The sequence below is a fragment of the Lathamus discolor genome, chromosome 5, assembly GCF_037157495.1.
Source record: "Lathamus discolor isolate bLatDis1 chromosome 5, bLatDis1.hap1, whole genome shotgun sequence".
Taxonomy (NCBI): Eukaryota; Metazoa; Chordata; class Aves; order Psittaciformes; family Psittacidae; genus Lathamus; species Lathamus discolor.
The window spans coordinates 102,250,532-102,272,008 of NC_088888.1; the positions used below are offsets into that span (position 1 = coordinate 102,250,532).

General features: G+C 42.0%; 1 protein-coding gene across 2 annotated transcripts in view; it reads right to left on the bottom strand.

Moving 5' to 3' along the window:
• Window positions 1–21,477, bottom strand: part of HS1BP3 (HCLS1 binding protein 3) — a 51,660-nt gene that overhangs the window by 29,606 nt on the left and 577 nt on the right. For both annotated transcript variants that reach the window (XM_065681712.1, XM_065681713.1), the window contains exons 2-4: window positions 16,632–16,797; window positions 5,857–6,064; window positions 4,056–4,275 (exon numbers count right to left, since the gene is read on the bottom strand). In XM_065681712.1, the coding sequence (XP_065537784.1) occupies window positions 4,056–4,275; window positions 5,857–6,064; window positions 16,632–16,797 (594 nt within the window). The remainder of the gene's footprint in view (window positions 1–4,055; window positions 4,276–5,856; window positions 6,065–16,631; window positions 16,798–21,477) is intronic.

The window sequence follows — 21,477 nt, forward strand, 5'->3', positions numbered from 1 at the left end:
TAGGGAACTCTCAAGGCAGACTGGGAGCAAACACAGCAGCAAGCAGAAAGCTAACCCCCATGGGCAGAGCAGCTCAAGCCCATAATACTTTGTTTAGTAATTCCTTCACACCCTGGGCCTGAGCACAGGAGCTAAGTTCGACAATTCAGCTCTTAAGGCAGCTCCTGGTACTCCTCTGGCATGGGACAACCTGGCTTCTCCTGAACTATCCAAACCATGGCCCAGGAGGTAACACAGGTCGGAAGCTATTTCCAGTGGGCATTCTGTATGCAGCAAACTTAATTTGGAGAATACAGCGATATAGCCATAGCCAGATACTGCTCAGTCAACCTCAGACAGTGTGGCCCAGCACACCTGAGGGTGAATAGCTCCTCCATCTTGTTGCTGTCTTCTATGCCTTTCCCCTCATAGGATTAGCCTCTTTTGGATCTAGTATTCTTGCTTCTTTCATTCCTGAGGGCATTCACAGAATCACACAGAATCACAGAATCCCAAGGGTTGGAAGGGACCTAAAAAGATCATCTAGTCCAACCCCCCTGCAAGAGCAGGGTAACCTACAGTACATCACACAGGAACTTGTCCAGGCGGGCCTTGAATATCTCCAGTGTAGGAGACTCCACAACCCCCCTGGGCAGCCTGTTCCAGTGCTCTGTCACTCTTACAGTAAAGAAGTTCTTCCTGATGTTAACGTGGAACTTCCTATGCTCCAGTTTACACCCATTGCCCCTTGTCCTATCACTGGATATCACTGAAAAAAGCCTAGCTCCATCATCCTGACACCTACCCTTCACATATTTGTAAACATTGATGAGGTCACCCCTCAGTCTCCTCTTTTGCAAGCTAAAGAGACCCAGCTCCCTCAGCCTCTCCTCATAAGGGAGATGTTCCACTCCCTTAATCATCTTTGTGGCTCTGCGCTGGACTCCTTCAAGCAATTCCCTGTCCTTCTTGAACAGAGGGGCCCAGAACTGGACGCAATATTCCAGATGCAGTTGGGGAAACCCCTGCAGCTGTGACTAGCCACACAGTACTGTTTTGCAGTTTAGAAGTAAAATTCTCTAAAAGGTATCAGTGTTAAAAGATGGGGGTGTGGGGGTGGGGGTGTGGGGGTGGAGAGGGAGGAGGAAATAAAGGAGAAGGGGTTTTAAAAAGCTCACAGTTCAAATCAGAAATATGAATTATGGCTTTTGAGATGTCCCGGATTTGGACAAGGGAAAACGCAGTCTTACTGCTGTTAAGAATCCCAGTTATGGCCCTGCTAATACATAAAGAAAGTTTTGGGGAATGAGAATCATACAGCAGAAAAATACAAAGTTCCTAGACCATCATTTATACCCACAAAAGATGAAGAGCAGAATTGGCAAGTGAGTTGCCCACCAGACATGAAACAGCAACTCAGACACAACCTTGAATGGGAGAATCAGTGCAACTGGGACATCTCCTCCAGTCAAAAGGAACCAGACCATTAAGAGCTTCCACTGGATGATCACCAGCAATAAAAAACAGAAAAAAAGGCCCTAGTTTATCCCTTACCCCTAAGGCCAGTATATTTAACTGGATATCTGGTGCTTCAGCAGCACAACAGCAGTGCTGCGCCAAGCCCAAGTCACAGCTTTCTGGCCCAGAAGGAAAAGTCATTACCAAATGAAGTGTGCTGACAACATATGGAGGCCTGTGCTACTGGAGCAGTTTCACCCTCATCCAGAAAGAAAAAAACCCTGTAGGATTATGCCAAACACATGATTCAGCTCAGGTCACAACTCTGCTGCTCAAAGCACCCTGGTCACTGATACTGTTTGGAATCAATTGGCTTGTTTCAGGGCTGGTTTTACTCTTTTCAAAGGTTTTCACAGAGCAAAGAATAGTGGATTTTTATTTTTTTTTAACCTGAATTTACTGGGCATAAGGGAGCAGTTTACTAAATGTATTTATATAGTCTGCATCACCTCCTTTTTTATTCATTCCTATCCAAAAGTAACTTCAAGTACATTGGAAGACCTAAAGTTATGAGGCCTGCAAGCTCTCTTTACAGCATGTAAGCACCAATCATTTCAATGGGCACAGAAAACACCCTGAAACAGGCACCTAAGAAATGCCCATCTGCTGACAGCTAAGCTCCTGCCTTTGACCTCTTACCTAGACACCTATTACTAGATGGCATAAAGCTGGGATGTGGTGTTTACGTCCAATCTGATTTCCACTGATGTGAAGTGAAAATACTTTCCATGCAGGCAGGGTGAGTTATAGGAGTATAGAGAAAACATAAAATCAGATTCAGGATTCTTGTTTTTGCTTTCATGTTCCTGCCTCAACACTATGTGAGACTTACAAAAATAATGCTAAACACACATGGAGATTTATTATTTTTTATGGATAGCCAGCCACTGATTTAGAGTGAAAAACATCTGACTGCATAACATGTCATGCTGTAGCTTGGTCCCAGTAAAGACCATACTTTTTATATAAATGAAGTTATTCTGATTCCGTAAGAATTTTGTTCTTTAAAGGAATGGAAACAATAAATTAAATGAGGATTAAATTCAGATCTTGCCATCCTTCAATGCATCAAAAAACCAAAATAATCAAGACTTTCAAATGCTCTGTCAAACTGTGCAGAGCAGAAAAGCAAACTTTTTGCTTGTTTTGGAATGACAAATTCTTTACAGCTTCTACTTGTAAGTCGGAAAATACAACATTGCATTTGCTAACCCAAGAGATCATTTTCTTATCCAAAAAAGGACAGTTTCTTTTGTAAACTTACCAGCTAAAGACCATTTTGTGGGAAGTACTGCTTTATCTAACTTCTCACTATAAATAGTTATTTAACTTTTTTAAACTCTTCAACAAAAGAATAAATTTGATGCTGAGTAATTTACCATGTGTTTTGTCAAAAGAATAACATTTAAAGTTTTCTGGTGATACGTAAAGAATTAAATACTTCAAATAAAAAGGATGATATCTTGACATCAACAATCACATGATTTTAATAGCAGAAGCAAAGTCCAAATGATGCTTCGAGTATTAATCATTGTAGTTGACCCGACCTAGTGTGGGAGACTCCAGCTTAGAGGCTGGAGTGAATGATCCTTTTGGAAACGACTCAAGGAAATTAGGAAACACCAAGAGACAGCTCTAGCTTGTTACTTCTCAGTTACTCCCTATTGTGATGAAGAAGCATTTTGAAAGCACTGAGTCAAAGAGAAAGAAATTCAAAGTGGCTGGTGACTGTGGGCGGCTGAAACAATTCAGTTGAGTCAGTCAGCGCTTACTGAAGATCAAGAACAGTTAAGCCTTTTCTACTTGGACATCTAAAGCCTGAGACACCCTAAAAAGAGTCGTCACTACTCACAATACCAGGCACTGAGGAGCTAAATTTTCTTCCAGGCTTCAGCAGTTAGAAATGGTTTTGGGAATTAAGTGAGAAATTCCATCTTGAAGAGAAGAAAATAACTGTCTGATAATTATTGCATAGGTAAGCAAACCCAGATACTAACATCAGCAAGCCTTGATTCAATTATTGTTTCTCAAGCTTTATTGCTTATGCCTTAGCAGCATTTAGCATGTGACACCTTCACGTAAGGGAAGAAAGAATGAAAATCCTATTTGTGAACAGCACAACTGAAATGTTGGCTCTTTTGGTCTTTATGCTGCTGTACCTTTACCTCCTTGTAGACACAAGGAAGCTCAAAAGTAGTTCCAGACATTGTAAACACCAGTGTACTCCAGATCAGCACATCCAATGGACCGTGGTGGCTTTATGTTTTACGTTGGAACCCTGCAGTGTCCAGTAAAGTACCTACTATAGATGAGACCGTTATCAAGGTATTCACAATGTCCCTCAGATTTCCTGAGGAATGCACTAAGAGACATACAAAGTCTCTTCCCTCTATCAAGGCACCTCCTTCTTGAAGTGCAGAGGCCTCTCCTCTGTGAAATTCAGCTGAAAGTGGTTGACGTCATAAAATGCTGGGATAAGGGGACAGTGACATAGAACGGCCTTATTTGTTTAGAAAACTAGGCTAAAAACTAAGTAACAAAGGCACTACCAGCCATACCTGATAATACCAAGAGGGTCTAAATCTTCCTCTTCTTCCTCCTCTTCCTCTTCTTTTTTCTCCCCTTTTTTGGCATTTTCCACTGACGAAAGCTGTGAGATTAAGTCAGGTGTCTTCTCCTCTTTGAAAAAATCCCATGCCTCATTTTCTTCATCTTCTTTCTCCTTGTCATCAGGAATGTTTTTACCCTTGAAATCAACGGCATTACTAGATTTTGTTCCTGCAAAATACGATAAGGAATGCAAAACTGAGTACACAGGATGACAATTATATTTTATTTAATACCTTGCACCTGCTCCTGACGGTTTTTTGGGGGGAAGTGGAGGACACAGTCAGCTTCTGTGGCATCCTTTCACCATTCCTGACTGTCCTTTCTATCTAACTATGTGTTGTTATGTGTCTGATCTGTTTACTGATTTAAAGTGGTTAAGTAGAGAAAGACAGAGGAAATGAACTTTATCTGAGACATAGCAGTACATGGCTAATCTGCTTATTTATGTTCCTTCTGTAGTCAATAGAAATAATAGAATTTCCACATGGTGATTCATCCCATCCAAATAAAGTTGTCTGAAAAGGAGTTTCCCTCTGAAGTGCCTGTTCCTCTCCACTGGCTACAGAGGCCACAAATACTCCGTTTTGATGTAGGTAGCTAACTTTCACATAGCTAGTTGAGATGAAGTCCACTTTTTGTTATTAATTTAATCCATTTAGGCTAAATTTAGAGCATTGGACAGCACAAAAAAAGTTTCCACAGCAGCTCTTTAATTGACACTCAAAAATAAAGCCTAAAGTTCTGACTCCCTTCTGTATGCAAGATCCATCCACCTGAGCAAATTCAGCAAACTGAAACATGTGCTTCAACCAGCTATCCTCACCATACTTATTCTCCTGAGCTTTGCATGTAACAAGAGAACTAGTGCTTGCTGTGGAGTCTCTACTCAGGAAAGCAATTTAAAACAATCAGATTAGCTAAAAATAGGCTAGTGAAAACCATGATGGATAAAATTCATAGTCTGATCCTTTTGACTGTTAAAGTGACATGGCATGGGAGACTCATCTTACCCAGCTTTTCATGTCTGCATCTGCCAAATCACCCAGGACATACTTCATCAACTAAATGTGGGTATCTACACTAAGCAAGTGGTCTTATGCTCCCCTTATGGGAAAGAGAGTGCTGAATGGGGTAGGCAGCAAACGTTAGGATGCTGCTTATCCTATCCCAAATAGTCACCTGTGTTTTATCATGTCGAGTCTCCCTAAACACCCCTGAATATATTGACTACATAGCATCTGTAAGGAAAGTACACAACTAGCTTGAGGGACTGCAGTGTACGTACTGAATTCCATGTCACTTGGTAAGGTGAGCCTTTATTCTAAGGCTGATTTTGATCTGCACCCAATCTGTCCACAGTACGAAGACAGCTGGAATAACTGATCACTAAGGGAGACCCTGCACTGTCCCTTTAGGGTCCATCTCTCCACTGACAATACATAGTTATTTAGCCTCCTAAACTTAGGTGTTCTGAATCACAGCTTATGTATATACCTAAGGGAATCAGAGACAGTGGGATAGACACCTATAAAGCAATTATTGTGGTATCAGCACTTCTGAATGAAGCATGTGTTCACTGAGAGGAGGGGAAGATGCATGACTATGCAGCACTGTAGATGCACAAGAGGGTTATTTTCAGTGACAACGTTTATTCTGGCATTCTCCCATTTTTTGACTACCTGCATCAAGAACTTAATGATTTTATCAAGCACACTCATGGGAGAGGGGACACTCACATCTTTTAGTTACCTAAAAATTCCAGTAATTCAGGACTGGTTGCCAGATCCTCATCTTTTGAGATGAATTTCATTATATCATTGAACATCGCTCTTCGTTCACAGATGTCAGATTCTCCCACGAAGAGCACTTTTCTAGGCAAGACTGGAAGAGAAGCCTGTGGGTATCGTGCTGCCAGTCTCTGGTAGAACTCCTCTATCTCACTGTACTTCTTGGAAACCTGCAATGAAACATGCTTCCTGGGTAAGTTTCTTCACAGGGAAGAAATAAGCAGCAAAGCAGTAGTTTAAGCACTGTGAAACATTCACTCTAGAAACTGAAGTGGAAAAACATGTATTACCAAGGAGCTTTACATACAGCCTAGTAAAAGCCTGTTATCTGCACAGTGAACCCCCAGGCACTGCTACTGGTCTTCTACTATTAAAATCCACTCCCTAATGAAACTGAAATTCATTGCCAGATACCCAGTGTCCATTTGTCTTACTCATCAACTAATGAAATACTGTGAAGGTCACTGCTCCACTGTTCTCTGACAGCAAAACTCCTTGTCCATTAAAAAGTAGGTATACAATGACTATCCCTGAGAGACAGAGGGAAGAGAAGCCCAGACAGGTAGGTATGTGACAGAGAAAGCAGCCTGCACCTTTTGACCACTGAGCCAGAAGACCCATTTCTCATCCTTGGTAGGCTTCAGTGCCCTTCTGACTGTTAAGGCCTAAAAAACCTGGCATGTTTGCTGCTGTGCAGAGCACCTAATATGGAAACCGACCGGCAAAGACCTCAGCTGGCACATGACTATTCAGTTTATCTATGAGAAAATAAAAAAAACAAGTTGGCTGTGGCCTACAGGTTCTCATGCAGGGAGAGGATGCCAACAGTAAATGGAGTCATTCCTTTTGTAGACAAAGACAGGAAGCCTGAGGAGAAGTAAGGCCCAAGATATTACAAGGAAAGCAATAATGATGGGAATGGTGGTTAGAAAAGGTGTGACTTCTACGTAAATTTAGATTTTTAATTTGGTATCTTAAAAAATCAACATACAAAAAGCACACATAAACAAAACACTATCTCTAAGTGATGTTACAGGTAAAATGGAGGGTTACTGTCATGCTCTGTGACTGTTTTACTATACAGACTATATAGATAATCATGGCCCTCCATAGCCCCATAACCTATGCACGTGTTTCCATGAATACAGAGTTAGATTAAAAAACCACATTAATAGAATCATAGTGTCACAGAATGGTTTGGATTGGAAGGGACCCTAAAGATCATCTAGTTTCAATCCACAATCCAAAAAACTAGGGCTAGTGGAGTGCATATGGCACAGATCCTCTGCTAGGGTCCACTTCTTATCCTCCCCTGTAACACATGTTGGTAAACTCTAATGGAGTAAATCCTAATCAATACTGCTACATAAAACATGGAGAGACTCAAGCACTACATGTTGGGATGTAAGAAGGCAGAGTTCTTCCACCATCACAGTGATAAAAGAAAGGCAACCCAACAAAAAGCACAGAAGGAAAAGGGAAACAAGTTACAGATTAACCCAGAATCTATAAACTACACCTATACTAGCAAACTAAACAGTATCAGGCATATTCCCAGGCACTGGAACCTGAGAATGTCTATTGAGCCTTATAGCGTCTCCTGGAATCTAACAATGTCCAGTACAGCTGTGACTCTGGGCAACTGGCACTCCCATAGATATTTTTTCAACACAAAGTTTAGCCTGGTGCAGAGACCACACAGTAGCCAGTCTGGGTACCAATGCTTACTGCTGACAGTAAAAAAGTTTCCTATTACGGAGCCAGCCAGACTGTGCTAGCTGCCCTCCAGGCCAGAGAATGGGTCCTGACATTAATAGACACATCCAATTTACTGAATTAGACATAGGCACAAAGAGCAATAACCACCTTTCATCCTTTCCTGCCTTGTGCAGTAATTATCAACCAAGCTGGCCAATTTGAAAACTGTTTGCATTTCGGCTGTACAATCTTTGCTACAGGTTCAGTACCCAGTCACGAGAGGCAAGCAGCTATTTCAGAAAGACCTGAAGCACAAAACCAAACCTGAGTTGACAAAAGAGTGAAAATCAAGAATTTTGGACTTGTGTCCTTAAAGTAATACAGGTGTGAGCAACGTTGTGCTCTGCATGCAGGAGCCATAGTGCAATGCAACAGCCAAGCACTAAAGTGATGCACCCAAAGTAAAACAATCCTCTCTTTGACAGATACCCCCAAAATAGAGAGGAAAGCAATTCTGGAATTTCTGAATTGCTGTAAATTTCCAGTTTGCTATGTCCCAGTATCACTCTGAACAAGGTATGATATCAGCACCTTTCCCAAAATACCATGTAAGCACAAATATAAAGGCAATAGGCAATTCACTGGTACTTCCCCCCTGCCCCCAAGAATAAGAACCCTCCGCCCAGAAAAAAAAAATCAAGTCTGATTTGTAAAAAATGTTTAACATCTAATTAATTTCAATAATAAAAAATACATTAATGTCTGAAAGCAGCCAATCAACAAGCTTATGCCAAAACAGATTTAAAATACTCAAAAACTAACACTGTACTGAAACATACAAATGTATTTCTTCCTACTTGATTTTCATCCCTCCTCTATCAAACTCTGTAAATTATTCATAAATCCCAATTTATGTCTAATTACACCACTGAAGCTAAAATAAATGCACACCCTCGCATCCTATTACTAATTGAGCCTTTGTGAATCTGTGTGGCTTTGAACAACCATAACACGCGACACAGCATACAAAGTATGATAGCAGCGTATCCAAAGCATACTAATCTGCTACGCCTACACCACACCATACAAGCTCATATCCAGCAGTGTGGGGATGCCCCCTGCTGGGATAACCTACTACACTGGCAAGGTGTTAAACCTTCAGCCTAAATTACTCCCCACCAATGCAGATGCTGGCCCCTGCAAGCTGAAGGCTCTCCAACGGTTAACCATCTGCTTCTACATCTTCACTCAACATTACTGCCAGCTTTACCTTGCTTTGGGTGCTGGAAATGCAGCAGTAAGACTGGTTAAATCCAACAACCTCAGACCGATGCATTTAGAATCACACACTGGTTTGGGTTGGAAGGGACCTTTAAAGATCAAACCCCCCCTTCCACTAGACCTGGTTGCTCAAAGCCCCATCCAGCCTGGCTTTGAACACTGCCAGGCAGGGGGCAGCCACAGCTTCTTGGGGCAACCTGTGCCAGTGTCTCATCACCCTCATCCTAAGAAATTTCTTCCTTATGTCTGATCTATATTCACTCTCTTTCAGTTTAAAACTGTTGCCCCTTGTCCTGTCACTATTGGGCTGGTAAAAACTCTCCATCTTTCTTATAAGCCCCCTTCATGTATCGAAAAGCCACAATAAGGTTTCCCCAACGTCTTCTCTTCTCCAGGCTGATCAAGCCCAGCTTTCTCAGCCTGTATTCACAGAAGAGGTGCTCCAGTCCTTATGACCTTCTCTGAACCCACTGCAACAGGGCCATGCCTTTCTTGTACTGGGGACCCCAGAGCCAGATGCAGCAACAGAGGCGACACAGGGGCATTACAAAGCACTGGCCAGGTCTCACAGAATGCATTTTCTCAAGTCGAGTCCCATGCATCACACAGAGCATTCTCACACCCTTCCAGTCAGGAAGCACTGCTCTGCCACGACAATTTCAGACCTTTTCCATTTGATGTCCTCTAACAATTTTCCAGGAGAAAGGCATATCAGCATGTAACAAAATTAAATCCTGCTTTTCCTAGTTACTACTCACAACCCTTTAAAAATGATTGATGGATCCTATGGCTCAAAATGTCAGGATAAAAAAGAAATGCTGCTCTAAACCCCATTTTATCAATCCTACAAAGTTCCAATTGATTAATATTCAAATACTTTTCTTCTGCTGTCTGTAATTCCTCTAGGTCCTGACCCTGTAATAATCTTCTCCCCCTCCATGCCTCTAACTGAACTCTGTTGAGTACTGTGGACCTAAACCCCCACCTGAGTGCATGCACTTCAAGGAGTTCTGTCAAGTCACAATATCAAAGGCTCAACCTACTTCAAAAGAGTTAATCATGCAAATATAGCAAAGCATGTGCATATTTGCCAGGTCAAGACCCTATTTGCCTGTAACAGTTAACATCCAACACAGAACTTAAAGAGAGACAGGGATGGGTTGAGTAGTTTTTGCACCAGGAACAAATAAGTTGGATACGATCAAATATAGCTAGAAGGTTAACAAAACCACGGTGAAGTTCAAAGTGAAAGCCTGAAGTTTGCTGCTAATCCCTCAAATCTCATGCATGTGCTTTTCACCCTTCTTCACAAGAACCTCATGCATTAAAGTACACACACCAGAATGCCTGCAGGATACAAGCTGGGACTCTCAGTTTTGCATAAGAGAATTTGATCCCACTCAGTATTAATGGGATTTAATTCCTTCTTTTCCTTTAATGCTCATTCTAATGCCCCATTTCTAACCTCCAACTTGTCTTGATATGCTTTATATCTACTGCAAGGATTTCAGCGAGTTGGGGATCTCAGAGCTAACTCAAGCCCGTTGGCCACCCACTGCATGCTAGTGAAGACCACTCTTGGTTTTATAGTATCTCATGTTAAAGTATTGTGACTTTCTTTTTACAAAGCCCACTTCTTCACACTGTCAGAAAATGGAGATACAGCAGCACTGTCCTTTAAAACAACCATTAGCTTTGGATACAGGAATCAAAAGCATCCCTTCTCACGGGCAGCACAAACCAAGCTTTCACTTGGACACTCCCAATTCAAGCCATATTATAATTAATGTTGCTTGGTGACCTCATGGGTATGCATTATGATAGATTTTAATTACATGGCCACATTCTGCTCTCCCCATCTGTTTTGCCCAGCAGAAGAGCAAGCACTCTAATATTTCTTTTTAATCAACATGAATTCTTAAGAGCTCCTGAACCTATTGCTACACTAAGCAGGGATTTTCCCCCCCACACACATCACAGAGGTTATAATGTGAAGGAATTTGTCTTCACAACACACCTGTATGATCAGAAAATAGCAACTCCAACATGCAGATTCTGAGGCCTACAGAAAGAAGGCCAACATATGCAAACAGGCAATGATAGATGAATACACACCCACATATTCACGCTCCCTCATTGTACGAGAGGAAGACAGTTCTATAGTAAATTCCTCCCAAAAATTTGCTGTGCCTGTCAAGCACCAGCAGTTATTTGTTCAGCTTTGAAAAAAGAAAGAACTAATAAATGTAACTTATAAAAAAAGAAGCAATTAAACTGGGAGCAGATAGAAAGAGAAGGCACTATAGGCTGGGTGGATTTTTATAAGGCTTGGAAGAGAGAAGTTAAATGCTAAAAAAGATAAGCTGTGGCTTGAAGAAATGAATTCAAGAGAAACAAAACCCTTTCTTCTTCTTCCAGAAAATGGCAAATCTACAGGCAATAATTAACTATCACCTTTGCAGTAATACTTCTGATGCACTACTGAAGATAAGATCAGTTTCACTCTTTCAGCAGGACAAGAGTATTCTGACCTTTGAAAGAAATGCAACTGACATTTTCTTCAGTTACCAAATAGAACCTCAAGGTTAAGCAGTTCTACAACCCATTTGCCCTGCTCTACAGATGGCTTTTTTTTTTTTTAATTAAAAAAATCCCTCCAGTTTCTGAGAATTTAGATCTGAAAGTCACCACAGAAGTGAATTCTTCTGTTACTGTTTCACAAACGTTTCAATTAGAAATGCTATGATACTGAGTTTGCATAGCCCTATTAAGGCTGGGGAACAGGGAACTCTGGATTGTTTAGACCCACAGCAAAGAGCAGTAACTTAACAGGTCAGATGTGAAATCTCGTTCTGATGTTCATCTGGTTTTGGTCATAGGCCCTTAACATATCTCGATCCACATGATCTAAATCGCAGGCCAGAGATCACAGCTCGCTTAGAGGACATGCCTGTCTTGCTCACCATCTTTTCCCAGGGAATACGGAGAAGCTATTTAGAGCAATAAATGCTGCTCAATTCCACAGCTCACAGCCTAATGCACAGAAAGCCAGGTTCGTTGCTGCCACCTAGGGCATGACAATATAGAAGACAGTCACTTCAGCTGCAAAGAGGTGAAGAACAGCTAGACCATTTAGATTGTGTTTCAAACAGAAAAAAAAGGGGAAGAAGAATGAAGAAAGACAAAGGGTCACAAAACACAGACCTGGCTCCTGAGGTAGCCAAAATCGGATTAACGTCTCCAGAGACAGTGAGAATCCTACCATGCCTATCCATCTTGTCTCACCTACCTGTCATCTCAGCACTGTGACACTGGCTCCCTCCAACTTCTCAAATCTGATTATTTCCAACACAGAAAAACAGGAAGGAAAAAAAAAAAAAAAAAAGCTCCCTCTCCCATCCCCCTCCTGTACTTGGGAAGGCAGAACCAGCAAACAGTTGTTTCTGTTTCCTTTTTCAGATGTCTCATCCCACTCTGCCTTGTGATACAGATTTGATGTGTTAGATACGCTGCCCAACATAACCCATTCTTCTCTGCTATTCCCCAGCCATCTGGTTCTCTTACAAGTCACCTTCAAACTCCCTGGGGAAATGCAGTGTTTCCTGTTTGTGCTGTTACAACATCCGACAGAACAGAGCACTATGTAAGACACTACGGGTGCAACCCACCTCACTTGGCAGCCACAGGTCTGGGACTTGCCTCCAGGGTAAGACAACTGTCTATATGCAGGAGGTGTCTCAACTCTCATGACAGTCACATATAGTCACTACATTTTGCCAAGATGTGACTGAAACTCAACACCCCTGAACATAGGCAGCTACTGGTACTTTGGATGGCGTACTTACCCCACCTCACTCTGTTCCAAGGCAGTGCCAATACTTTTAGGTCCTCTATCACATCTGCCAGCCCTTTGCAGGCACTTAGAGTAATTTAGGGTTTCTCAAATGGAAACGGCTGTATACGTTATGCAAAGTGGATTCCCCCACACTGTAGATGCTCAGCTACATCTTCTCAATAATACTGCACTTTCTGGGATGGGTGCTTAGAAATCCACAGCAAATAGACACCTAATCATAGAGAACAGATTGTTCTGCCTTCAGTCAGGCATCTCGTGCCATCTGAGATGCTTTGGGGTATCCAAACGGCTTGTGTGGGCAGGAAAATATGACACAGGACCTATGGATGGCAGACCCACAACCTTCTGAAGGGTAGGTGGAAAATCCCAGGGAACCTCCAGTGATATAGACAGTGAGTTGTGTGCAACTCAACTGAGCCTTAAGCATTTTAGGCTGGACATGAAGCCCCCAAACCCATCTGTCTACAATGTAGAATGCCTTCCCTTTGCAGTCAGAGAGGCATTTCCAGAGGATAGTCACCTCATTCCCCATCTCCCCACTGACCATAAAAGCAGGGACAGACACAGATTAAAATACCCAACTTACAGAGAGGTAAGTCAGGACAGGTGAATCTCTCTGTTCCTTCCAGTAACACACAGAGAAAAGATTCATGGGAATGAATCGATGCAAAGCATCCATCCTCCCGCCTCCCAGTTCATGGCTTCAAATTATTCTCATACACCAAAGTAGACGATGTATCAGACTTAGTCAGTTGAAAAAGAAATGTATCTGAGGAGTTGATGTTCCAGTCAAACTTTTCTTCTTCATGAAATATCAGGAGGTCTGACCAGAGGAGAAATCAGGAAGGTTCATTGCACCTGAGAAGAGCAACTAAGTGCTGAAAATCCTCCTAGAGAGAGCAGACATGGGAAAGAACAATCTTAACAAGAAGGGGGCCACAGTAGGAAGTTTGATTCTCCTCTTTATAAACAAACTGCTTTTATCTACTTCTTCTTAAGTGAAGCAAAATTTTAGATGACAATAGCCCAGTTTAACACCTCAGGTTTAGTCAGGTTCTTTCTTGAACAGAGCTGCATGGAAATACTGCATAATATAAGCAGGCATTGCTGCCAAAAACAAGTGATTCCACATCCCCTTCTCTTACCTGCCCATGTCTGGCCCTTCCTCTGTACTAAAACAAACCTCAGAGGGGCTCTGCAACTCACATGCTTGAGAAACAGATGTAAATTAGTAGCAAATTACAAACCCCCAAATATCCATCTTTAGCAAGGACCAGCTCCTCAGCTGACGTTACAGAATAGCCACATGACCCTGGCACGGAAGAAACACTGCAGGAGTGAGGACAAGCAGTTAGACAAGGAGGAAGAACACAGCAGACTCTTATGCCTGGAGTGCTGCTTTTACCATAATGTTACATAGAGTATAAGGAGTGCAACCCGTGTATGAGATCACCTTGGCATGCACCTCCTCACAACACTGACGGATACGGCTTTATCTGCAAATCAGACTGTGTAAATATCCATTTATCAGCTATCTCCTACAGAGTGTAAGTTACACTAGGGCTAATAGTCTACCAGGTAACCAAACACATCACTTTGAGATTACAGTTATCCCCAAAACATCCAAAAAGAGCAGATGTTCACAGCATGCAACAGGGTTCACCACCTTAAGAGTTCCTTTGTAGTCAAGGGACAGAGAAACACATTTTCTTGGGAAGGGTTCAGCAGACAATTAAAGTAGATCAAATGAAATGTACCCTAAATAAGCCACTGTCCATCATATTTGAAAAATCATGGCAGTCAGGTGAAGTTCCCAACAAATGGAAAAAGGAAAATAAAACCCCACCTTCAAGAAGGGGAAAATGTATGATCCAGGGAATTACAGACCAGTCAGTCTCACCTCTGTGCCTGGCAAAATCTTGGAGCACATTCTCCTGGAAGGCATGCTAAGGCACATGAATAACAACAAGGTGCTTGGTGACAGCCAGCGTGGATTCACTAAGGGGAAATGCTTCCTGACCAATTTCGTGGCCTTCTATGATGGGGCTATGGAATGGATGGACAGGGGCAGAGCAGTTGATGTCATCTACCTGGATTTGTGCAAAGTGTTCAACACTGTCCCACACAACATCCTTGTCTCTAAAGTAGAGAGACACCACTTTGACAGATGGACCACTCGGTGGATAAAGAACTGGCTGGATGGCCGCACGCGAACAGTTGTGGTCAGTGGCTCAATGTCCAGCTGGAGACCGGTAACGAGTGGTGTCCCTCAGGGATCAGTGTTGGGACCTGTCTTGTTTAACATCTTTGTTGGTGACACGGGCAGTGGGATTGATTGCGCCCTCAGCAAGTTTGCTGATGACACCAAGATTTGTGGTTCGCTTGATATGCTGGAGGGAAGGAATGCCATCCAGAAGGACCTTGACATGCTTGAGAGGTGGGCTGATGCCAACCTTCCGATGTTTAACCATGCCAAGTACAAGGACCTACATCTGGGTAGGAGTAATCCCAGGCACAGCTACAGGTTGAGCAAAGAAGAGATTCAGAGCAGCCCTGAGGAGACGGACTTAGGGGTGTTGGTTGATCAGAAACTTAACATGAGCCGGCTTCAGTGTGCGCTCACAGCCCAGAAAGCCAACCGTATCCTGGGCTGCATCAAAAGAAGCGTGACCAGCAGGTCGAAGGAGGTGATCCTGCCCCTCTGCTCTTATGAGACCTCACTTGGTATATTGTGTGCAGTTCTGGTGTCCTCAACATAAAAAGGACATGGAACTGCTGGAACAAGTCCAGAGGAGGGCCACGTGGATGACCAGAAGACTGAAGCACCTCCCGTATGAAAATAGGCTGAGAAAGTTGGGGCTGGTCAGCCTGGAGAAGAGAAGGCTGCGTGGAGACCTCATAGTAGCCTTCCAGTATCTGAAGGGGGCCTATAAGGATGCTAGGGACAGACTCTTCATTAGGGACTGCAGTGATAGGATAAGGGGTAATGGATTAAAACTTAAATAGGGTAAGTTTAGATTGGATATGAGGAAAAAGTTCTTTCCTGTAAGGGCGGTGAGGCGCTGGCACTGGTTGCCCAAGGAAGTTGTGAATGCTCCATCCCTGGTGGTGTTCAAGGCCAGGCTGGACAGAGCCTTGGGTGGCATGGTTTAGCGTGAGGTGTCCCTGCCCATGGCAGGGGGGTGAAACTAGATGATCTTACGGTCCTTTCCAACCCTAACTATTCTATAATTATAAATGCACCTTTTTTCCATTGACTCAATATACAATCCCAGGTAAGACAGCATAAGTGGACATGCACATGCTACAGATGACTTAAAACAGGTGAAATGAATCTCATGTGCTGTGTTTTCAAAACTTTACTCTGCAGACATCATGGAAAATACAATCCAAGTCAGTAATGTTTCATACAGACACTTTCTGATAAAACTCTCTTAGTAAGGATTTTAAAAACTATGTCAAGGCTAACAGATCAAGGCTAACCTACTGTAAGGTTAATTCCTCTTACTGTCCCACATGGTTCTCTCTCCATTCAAGTAAGTTCTTAAGTGAATTATTATTTATTTCATGTTTATGCACCAAGTCCTATTGCTGATATATATATCAGATAAATTAATTTTGTAGCAGGACTTATAAAATGTTAATTGGTTTCTATTTGTTGACCCATAATGCAAAATGCCTTAAAGGCAACAACAGTCATTGTTGCTTTGAGCTCCTGGAATAAAAAGTTCGATTAATATATGTATAATATTGCTATTGCAGTAATAGTACAGACTGTGTTGTCCTATCAAGGACCTTCATCTAGAGAAGCTGTGATGACAAAGTATCTGCTACATCAGGACCAAAATAATCAAAGCTGATTAAGAAAGTGATCACTGACATAGCACTGATTAAACATTTACCATAAACTGAACTACATCTTCAGGCTTGTGCTTTGCTGATTTGAAGGCAGCCAGTCGGGTAACAACGACAATGTGATACTCTACATGGCCAGACATCATCTTCCCACGGATTTCCTGGTATTCTGGCACTGACAAATCCAGCCCCGTGTGTGTATTCTGAATTTGCCTAGGGAAGAAAATAAAAGCAGAGTTCAGGCATTGGCACAAAGACTCCCTGAGGATCTAGTTCAAAGCTCAAGAAAGTCAGTGGAAAGACTCCCATTTCAATAAACACCTATCAGGACTGAGCAAGTTAAAGTAATACATGATCTCGTGAAACTGCCTTCTCGTTTTGACTGTCTGATGGACAGTGGTTGTTGCTAAATAGCAGAAAGGGCATGCTAGCTAAGGTACCTCAGGCTTCCCACAGAAAATCCCACTGGAAACAAAAATACCTGTCCTTTCATAAGCAGTTAAAGCAGACAAATGATCACAACGTTAACCTCTGAGAGTTGTCAACAGTCAGAATCATCAATGCTCCTCTTGGAGGAATATGCAACAAGGAAGCTGCTGCTGCAATTTATTCAACACATTTTCTTCTCCTGTCAGCTTCAGATCCACAGGACCATGGCATCATCTTCCCCCTGGATTCACACCCAAGGAGTCATTTATGACATTTTTGCAACAGGAATGCCAGGATCATATTATAATGCTCACACATCAAGAGTAAGACTGAGCAGCTGCTATTAGGGCACAAGAGAATGGTATATTTAATGACATAAACATCTGTTTCAATAGGCTGGAAGCCAAAACTGGTCAGTGATCCTTTCCCCAAAGTTACTTCTATGCCAAGCACATTCACTGTTGCTGTTACCAAGCACTCTGCCATAATCAAAAAGAAGTTTATCACCCAGAGCATTGAAAACACTGTCCTGGGTTCAGCAGTGGCAGTCATTTTTCTCCTTCTTAGTAGCTGGTGCAGTGCTGTGGTTTTGACTTTTAGCCTGGGAACAGCCGTGATAACACTGATGGTTTTAGCTGGTGCTCAGTAATGTTTAGTCTGACCAAGGACTTTGTGAGTCTCATGCTCTGCCAGGAAGGAGGGGAAGCCGGGAGGAAGCAGAGACAGGACACCTGACCCAAAGTAGCCAAAGAGGTATTCCATACCACAGCATGTCATACCCAGTATATAAACTGGGGGCAGTTACCCAGAAGGGTCAGATCACTGCTCAGGTCGGGCTGGGTATCGGTCGGCGGATGCTGAGCAGTTGTATTCTCTTCCCTTATTATTTCCCTTATCATTATTATTATTGGTGTTAGCAGTAGTGATTTGTGTTATACCTTAGTTACTGGACTGCTCTTATCTCAAGCTGTGGGAGTTACAGTCTTTTGATTCTCCTCCCCATCCCTCCAGGAGGTGGGGGGAAGGAAAGGGGGAGTGAGTGAGCGAGCAGGCTGCGTGGTACTGAGCTTAAACCACGACAAACACTGAACACATCTCCAATTGCATCCTTCCTATATGTGAGTGAATGTTTTTCAAAAGCATTTTAAAAGCATGACTGTTGAAAAAAAAATCTTTTCATAAATATTTTTCTGCTTTTTATTTTAATAACCTTAGCTGTATAGGGAATGTTAAATCCCATCTTCCCTGGACTTCCTATGGATTGCAGAGATGTTACGTGGAATTCTTGCCTCTGCCTTTAGGAAGTTTAGATTCATTTGCACAGATGCCCTTTCATCTCAGGATACATGAGGCGTATGAGCTTAAAATACACTTTAAAGAGGTTTAAACAATCTGGTTTCAAAGAAAGTTTCAAAAGACTTTTCTCATCATGTCAAAACTTGACCAGTTCTTTTGAAACTTGAGTTTTCCCAAGAAGTTAACCTCTGAATCTCCCATGCAAAACTGAATAAAAAGCTTTTTAAAGAGAATATCTTGAGAGTTCTCTACAGATCAGAGAGCGGCAAACAAGGGCACAGGCCAAATTTTGTACCCAATCCTCTTTGGAAGCCATGTTTAAAACATTAGGGTTTTAACAATAGCTGTACCATCGCCAGGATTTTATACTAGGTATCTAAACGCGATCCTGTTTGCTCTGTTGTTTTTTTTTCTGCCAGTCAAAGACTTGACTTTACACTGCCAGTCAAAATTTTGTTCTTAGTTACATGTTGCTGGGCTCTAAACACAGAGTCAATGGTGCTTATGTATAAATACAGAAGTGCCTGGCTTTCACACAGCAGTCTGTTGAACCCATAAGTAACAGTCATTATCTGGAGTGTTGTCTCCTTCAGTGGCATCCAACATGCAGACTCAAGGACACCTGCCAGTAAAATCAGCTGGATCTGTGTTTTTTAGAATATACCTGCCACAAAAGGAATGTTCTTCAGTAGTCACTCAGAAATTGTGACAGCAGCTATGACTGCAGCAAAAAGGTCTACTGGATGGTACGCAGAAGTGACTTACTTCTGCTAACACAGCCAAGGAGCATAAATGACAGATTAAGCTGCTTTTCACCTCCGATGTAAATACAAGAAAAAAACACCAGTAAACCATCCTTCCTGAGTAGCCTTACTTAGCTTAAAGTGCAAACCATGTACAGATATTCTGAGATGACACGACTTCACTGTAAGAGCTGCTGCATCAAAGAGTCTAAAAATGTCATGTTAATAAGCACCTTCTTTACACCCAGGCTTTTTCTTTTAAACTTAAAAAGTCAGAGCTAAAATGACTGTAAAGGAAAGCTATTAGAGAGAGGGTAAACAGCTACATTTTTGTTTGTTTGCTTCAGGCATGTAATCACTTTCATTATCCTCTCTTACAGGAAACCCACCCGTATTATTTCTCCCACAGCAAAAGGATTGTATGGTTTTTAAACATAAAAATAATTTTTAATAAACAGAAAGCAGGGAGGCTGAGACAGATACAGTGTTATACCAAATCGCACACTAGCTCTTGTAATGCCTTAGTTTCAAAATAATCAGTCCCAGTGTCTTAATTCATTTGATACTGTTATTGTTATTCAAATGGAAGCACCACCTACAAATTCCAGGACAATATTGTTTTACTGCATTTTTCACATCAAACACAACTATTTTTACACTAGTAGCTTTACAAAAGAAGCAAAAGGAGTAAGCTGGTTGTTTAAACTGGACACATAGGTTTACTGCTTGTGTTCTGTATTTAAATCTAGCTTGTGTAACTCTTAGCTTGTGACTACAACACAGGCAGCTCAGAGAAGACTTGGGCATGTGATTAACTTTCCACTTCACCTGACTACAAGGAGACCATTCATACCAGTAACCCTGTGCTAGCACAATCAGATCGTACAGGATAGGCACAGGACAGAGGAAGCAGGAACTATATAAAGGTCAGATGAACAGTGAGCACAGTTCATGGAAGAGCCACAGTTTTTCATTCCTGTCTTTTGATTTGCACATAACATAGAGGCTTTATACTTTAATTAATCTGCTTTCTGTGCTGAAAGGCCAGGATGAATGAGGGGCGAAAAGTAGCCATTGCAAGGAAGAAAGCAAAGTAAGAGACGTAAATGCTGTGACCAGAGAAAAACTTTATTCCAGTGTCTGTGTGCCCAGGAGAACAGACTCTGCACTTTATGCCTCAATAAACTTAGCCCTATCAGGAGCACCCAGCTCCAGCAACCTCTGCCCGAAGGGGAACAAACTGTGACAACCCAGGCCATAGTAAAAGGAGAAAAAACCTGTACAGCCATCTTACTCATTAAGTGAAGGCAAAGTATCAGATACAAATTAGCCAGCAAACATTTTAATTTCTTTGTATATTCTAACTACAAGTATGCAGATTATTTAAATTTCCATAGCAACAAGGAATCCTATTCCCAGAATCAGTACCTAAAAAGTGAAAAATGTCATAATTATATAGCTATCTTACATCACAAGTTAGAAAACATATTCACTTGCTAAAATCTTAATCCCACACATATCTATCACTTTCATAACTGAAAGCATTCCAATATCAGTGCGACAATTTGCAAGTGGTAAAGTCTATTGACTGCAAAATAAATCCTGGTGTTCAGATTTCCATGTCCAAGGCTAAAATTAATATCAAGTCAGTCACACAAAACATGCATGTGAGTTAAGTCAGATACATTTGAAGGTTCAAGGCCACTGCTGCAAAGGAAGTCAGGTCCTGATACTGCCAAATATTTAAGGATTAAAATAATGGCTTTGAAGTTAATGTGATTGAAATAGCTGCTACTTATCTCCTAGGAGGTAGATGTGAGAGTTAGGACCTTGCTGAATCAACACTTACGTCGCACCTGATAGGGAACTGCTTTCATGTGGTCAAATCTCTTGTGGGGGTAAAAAATAATAATAATAAAAAAAGATATCTCTATCCTATAAGGATTGCCACGAGCATTTTCTTCGAGGCATTTCTCTTGCAGGTTCATTCACCACATCTAGGAAAATACAGGTTTTAAAAGTTTAATGCAACTGAAAACAGCACCCGTGCAGCCACCTAGGGCATGGTTTTAAGAAGGCAAGGAAACAGTAAACTTATTTGCCCTTTGATGGCCTAAACTCAAGCCAGACGGGCTCCCTATGGCTTAGAGGACATAAGGATTGGGGCTCAGGGCATGGTGGTGGGAAACAGGAGTCAGCCAAAAGCACTGACAACATTATAGAACGGCTTGGGTTGGAAGGGACCTAAAGCTCATCCAGTTCCAACCCCTGTGCCATGGGTAGAGACTTTCCACTAGACCAGGTTGCTCCAAGCCCCGATGTCTCAAAAATGCTGGTGTACGCTTCAGGATGAATTCTAATTCCTTCTGACCCACTTCAAAACACTGGCAAGAAGACATTTCTGGAGGGTGGGAGCACACGCTGC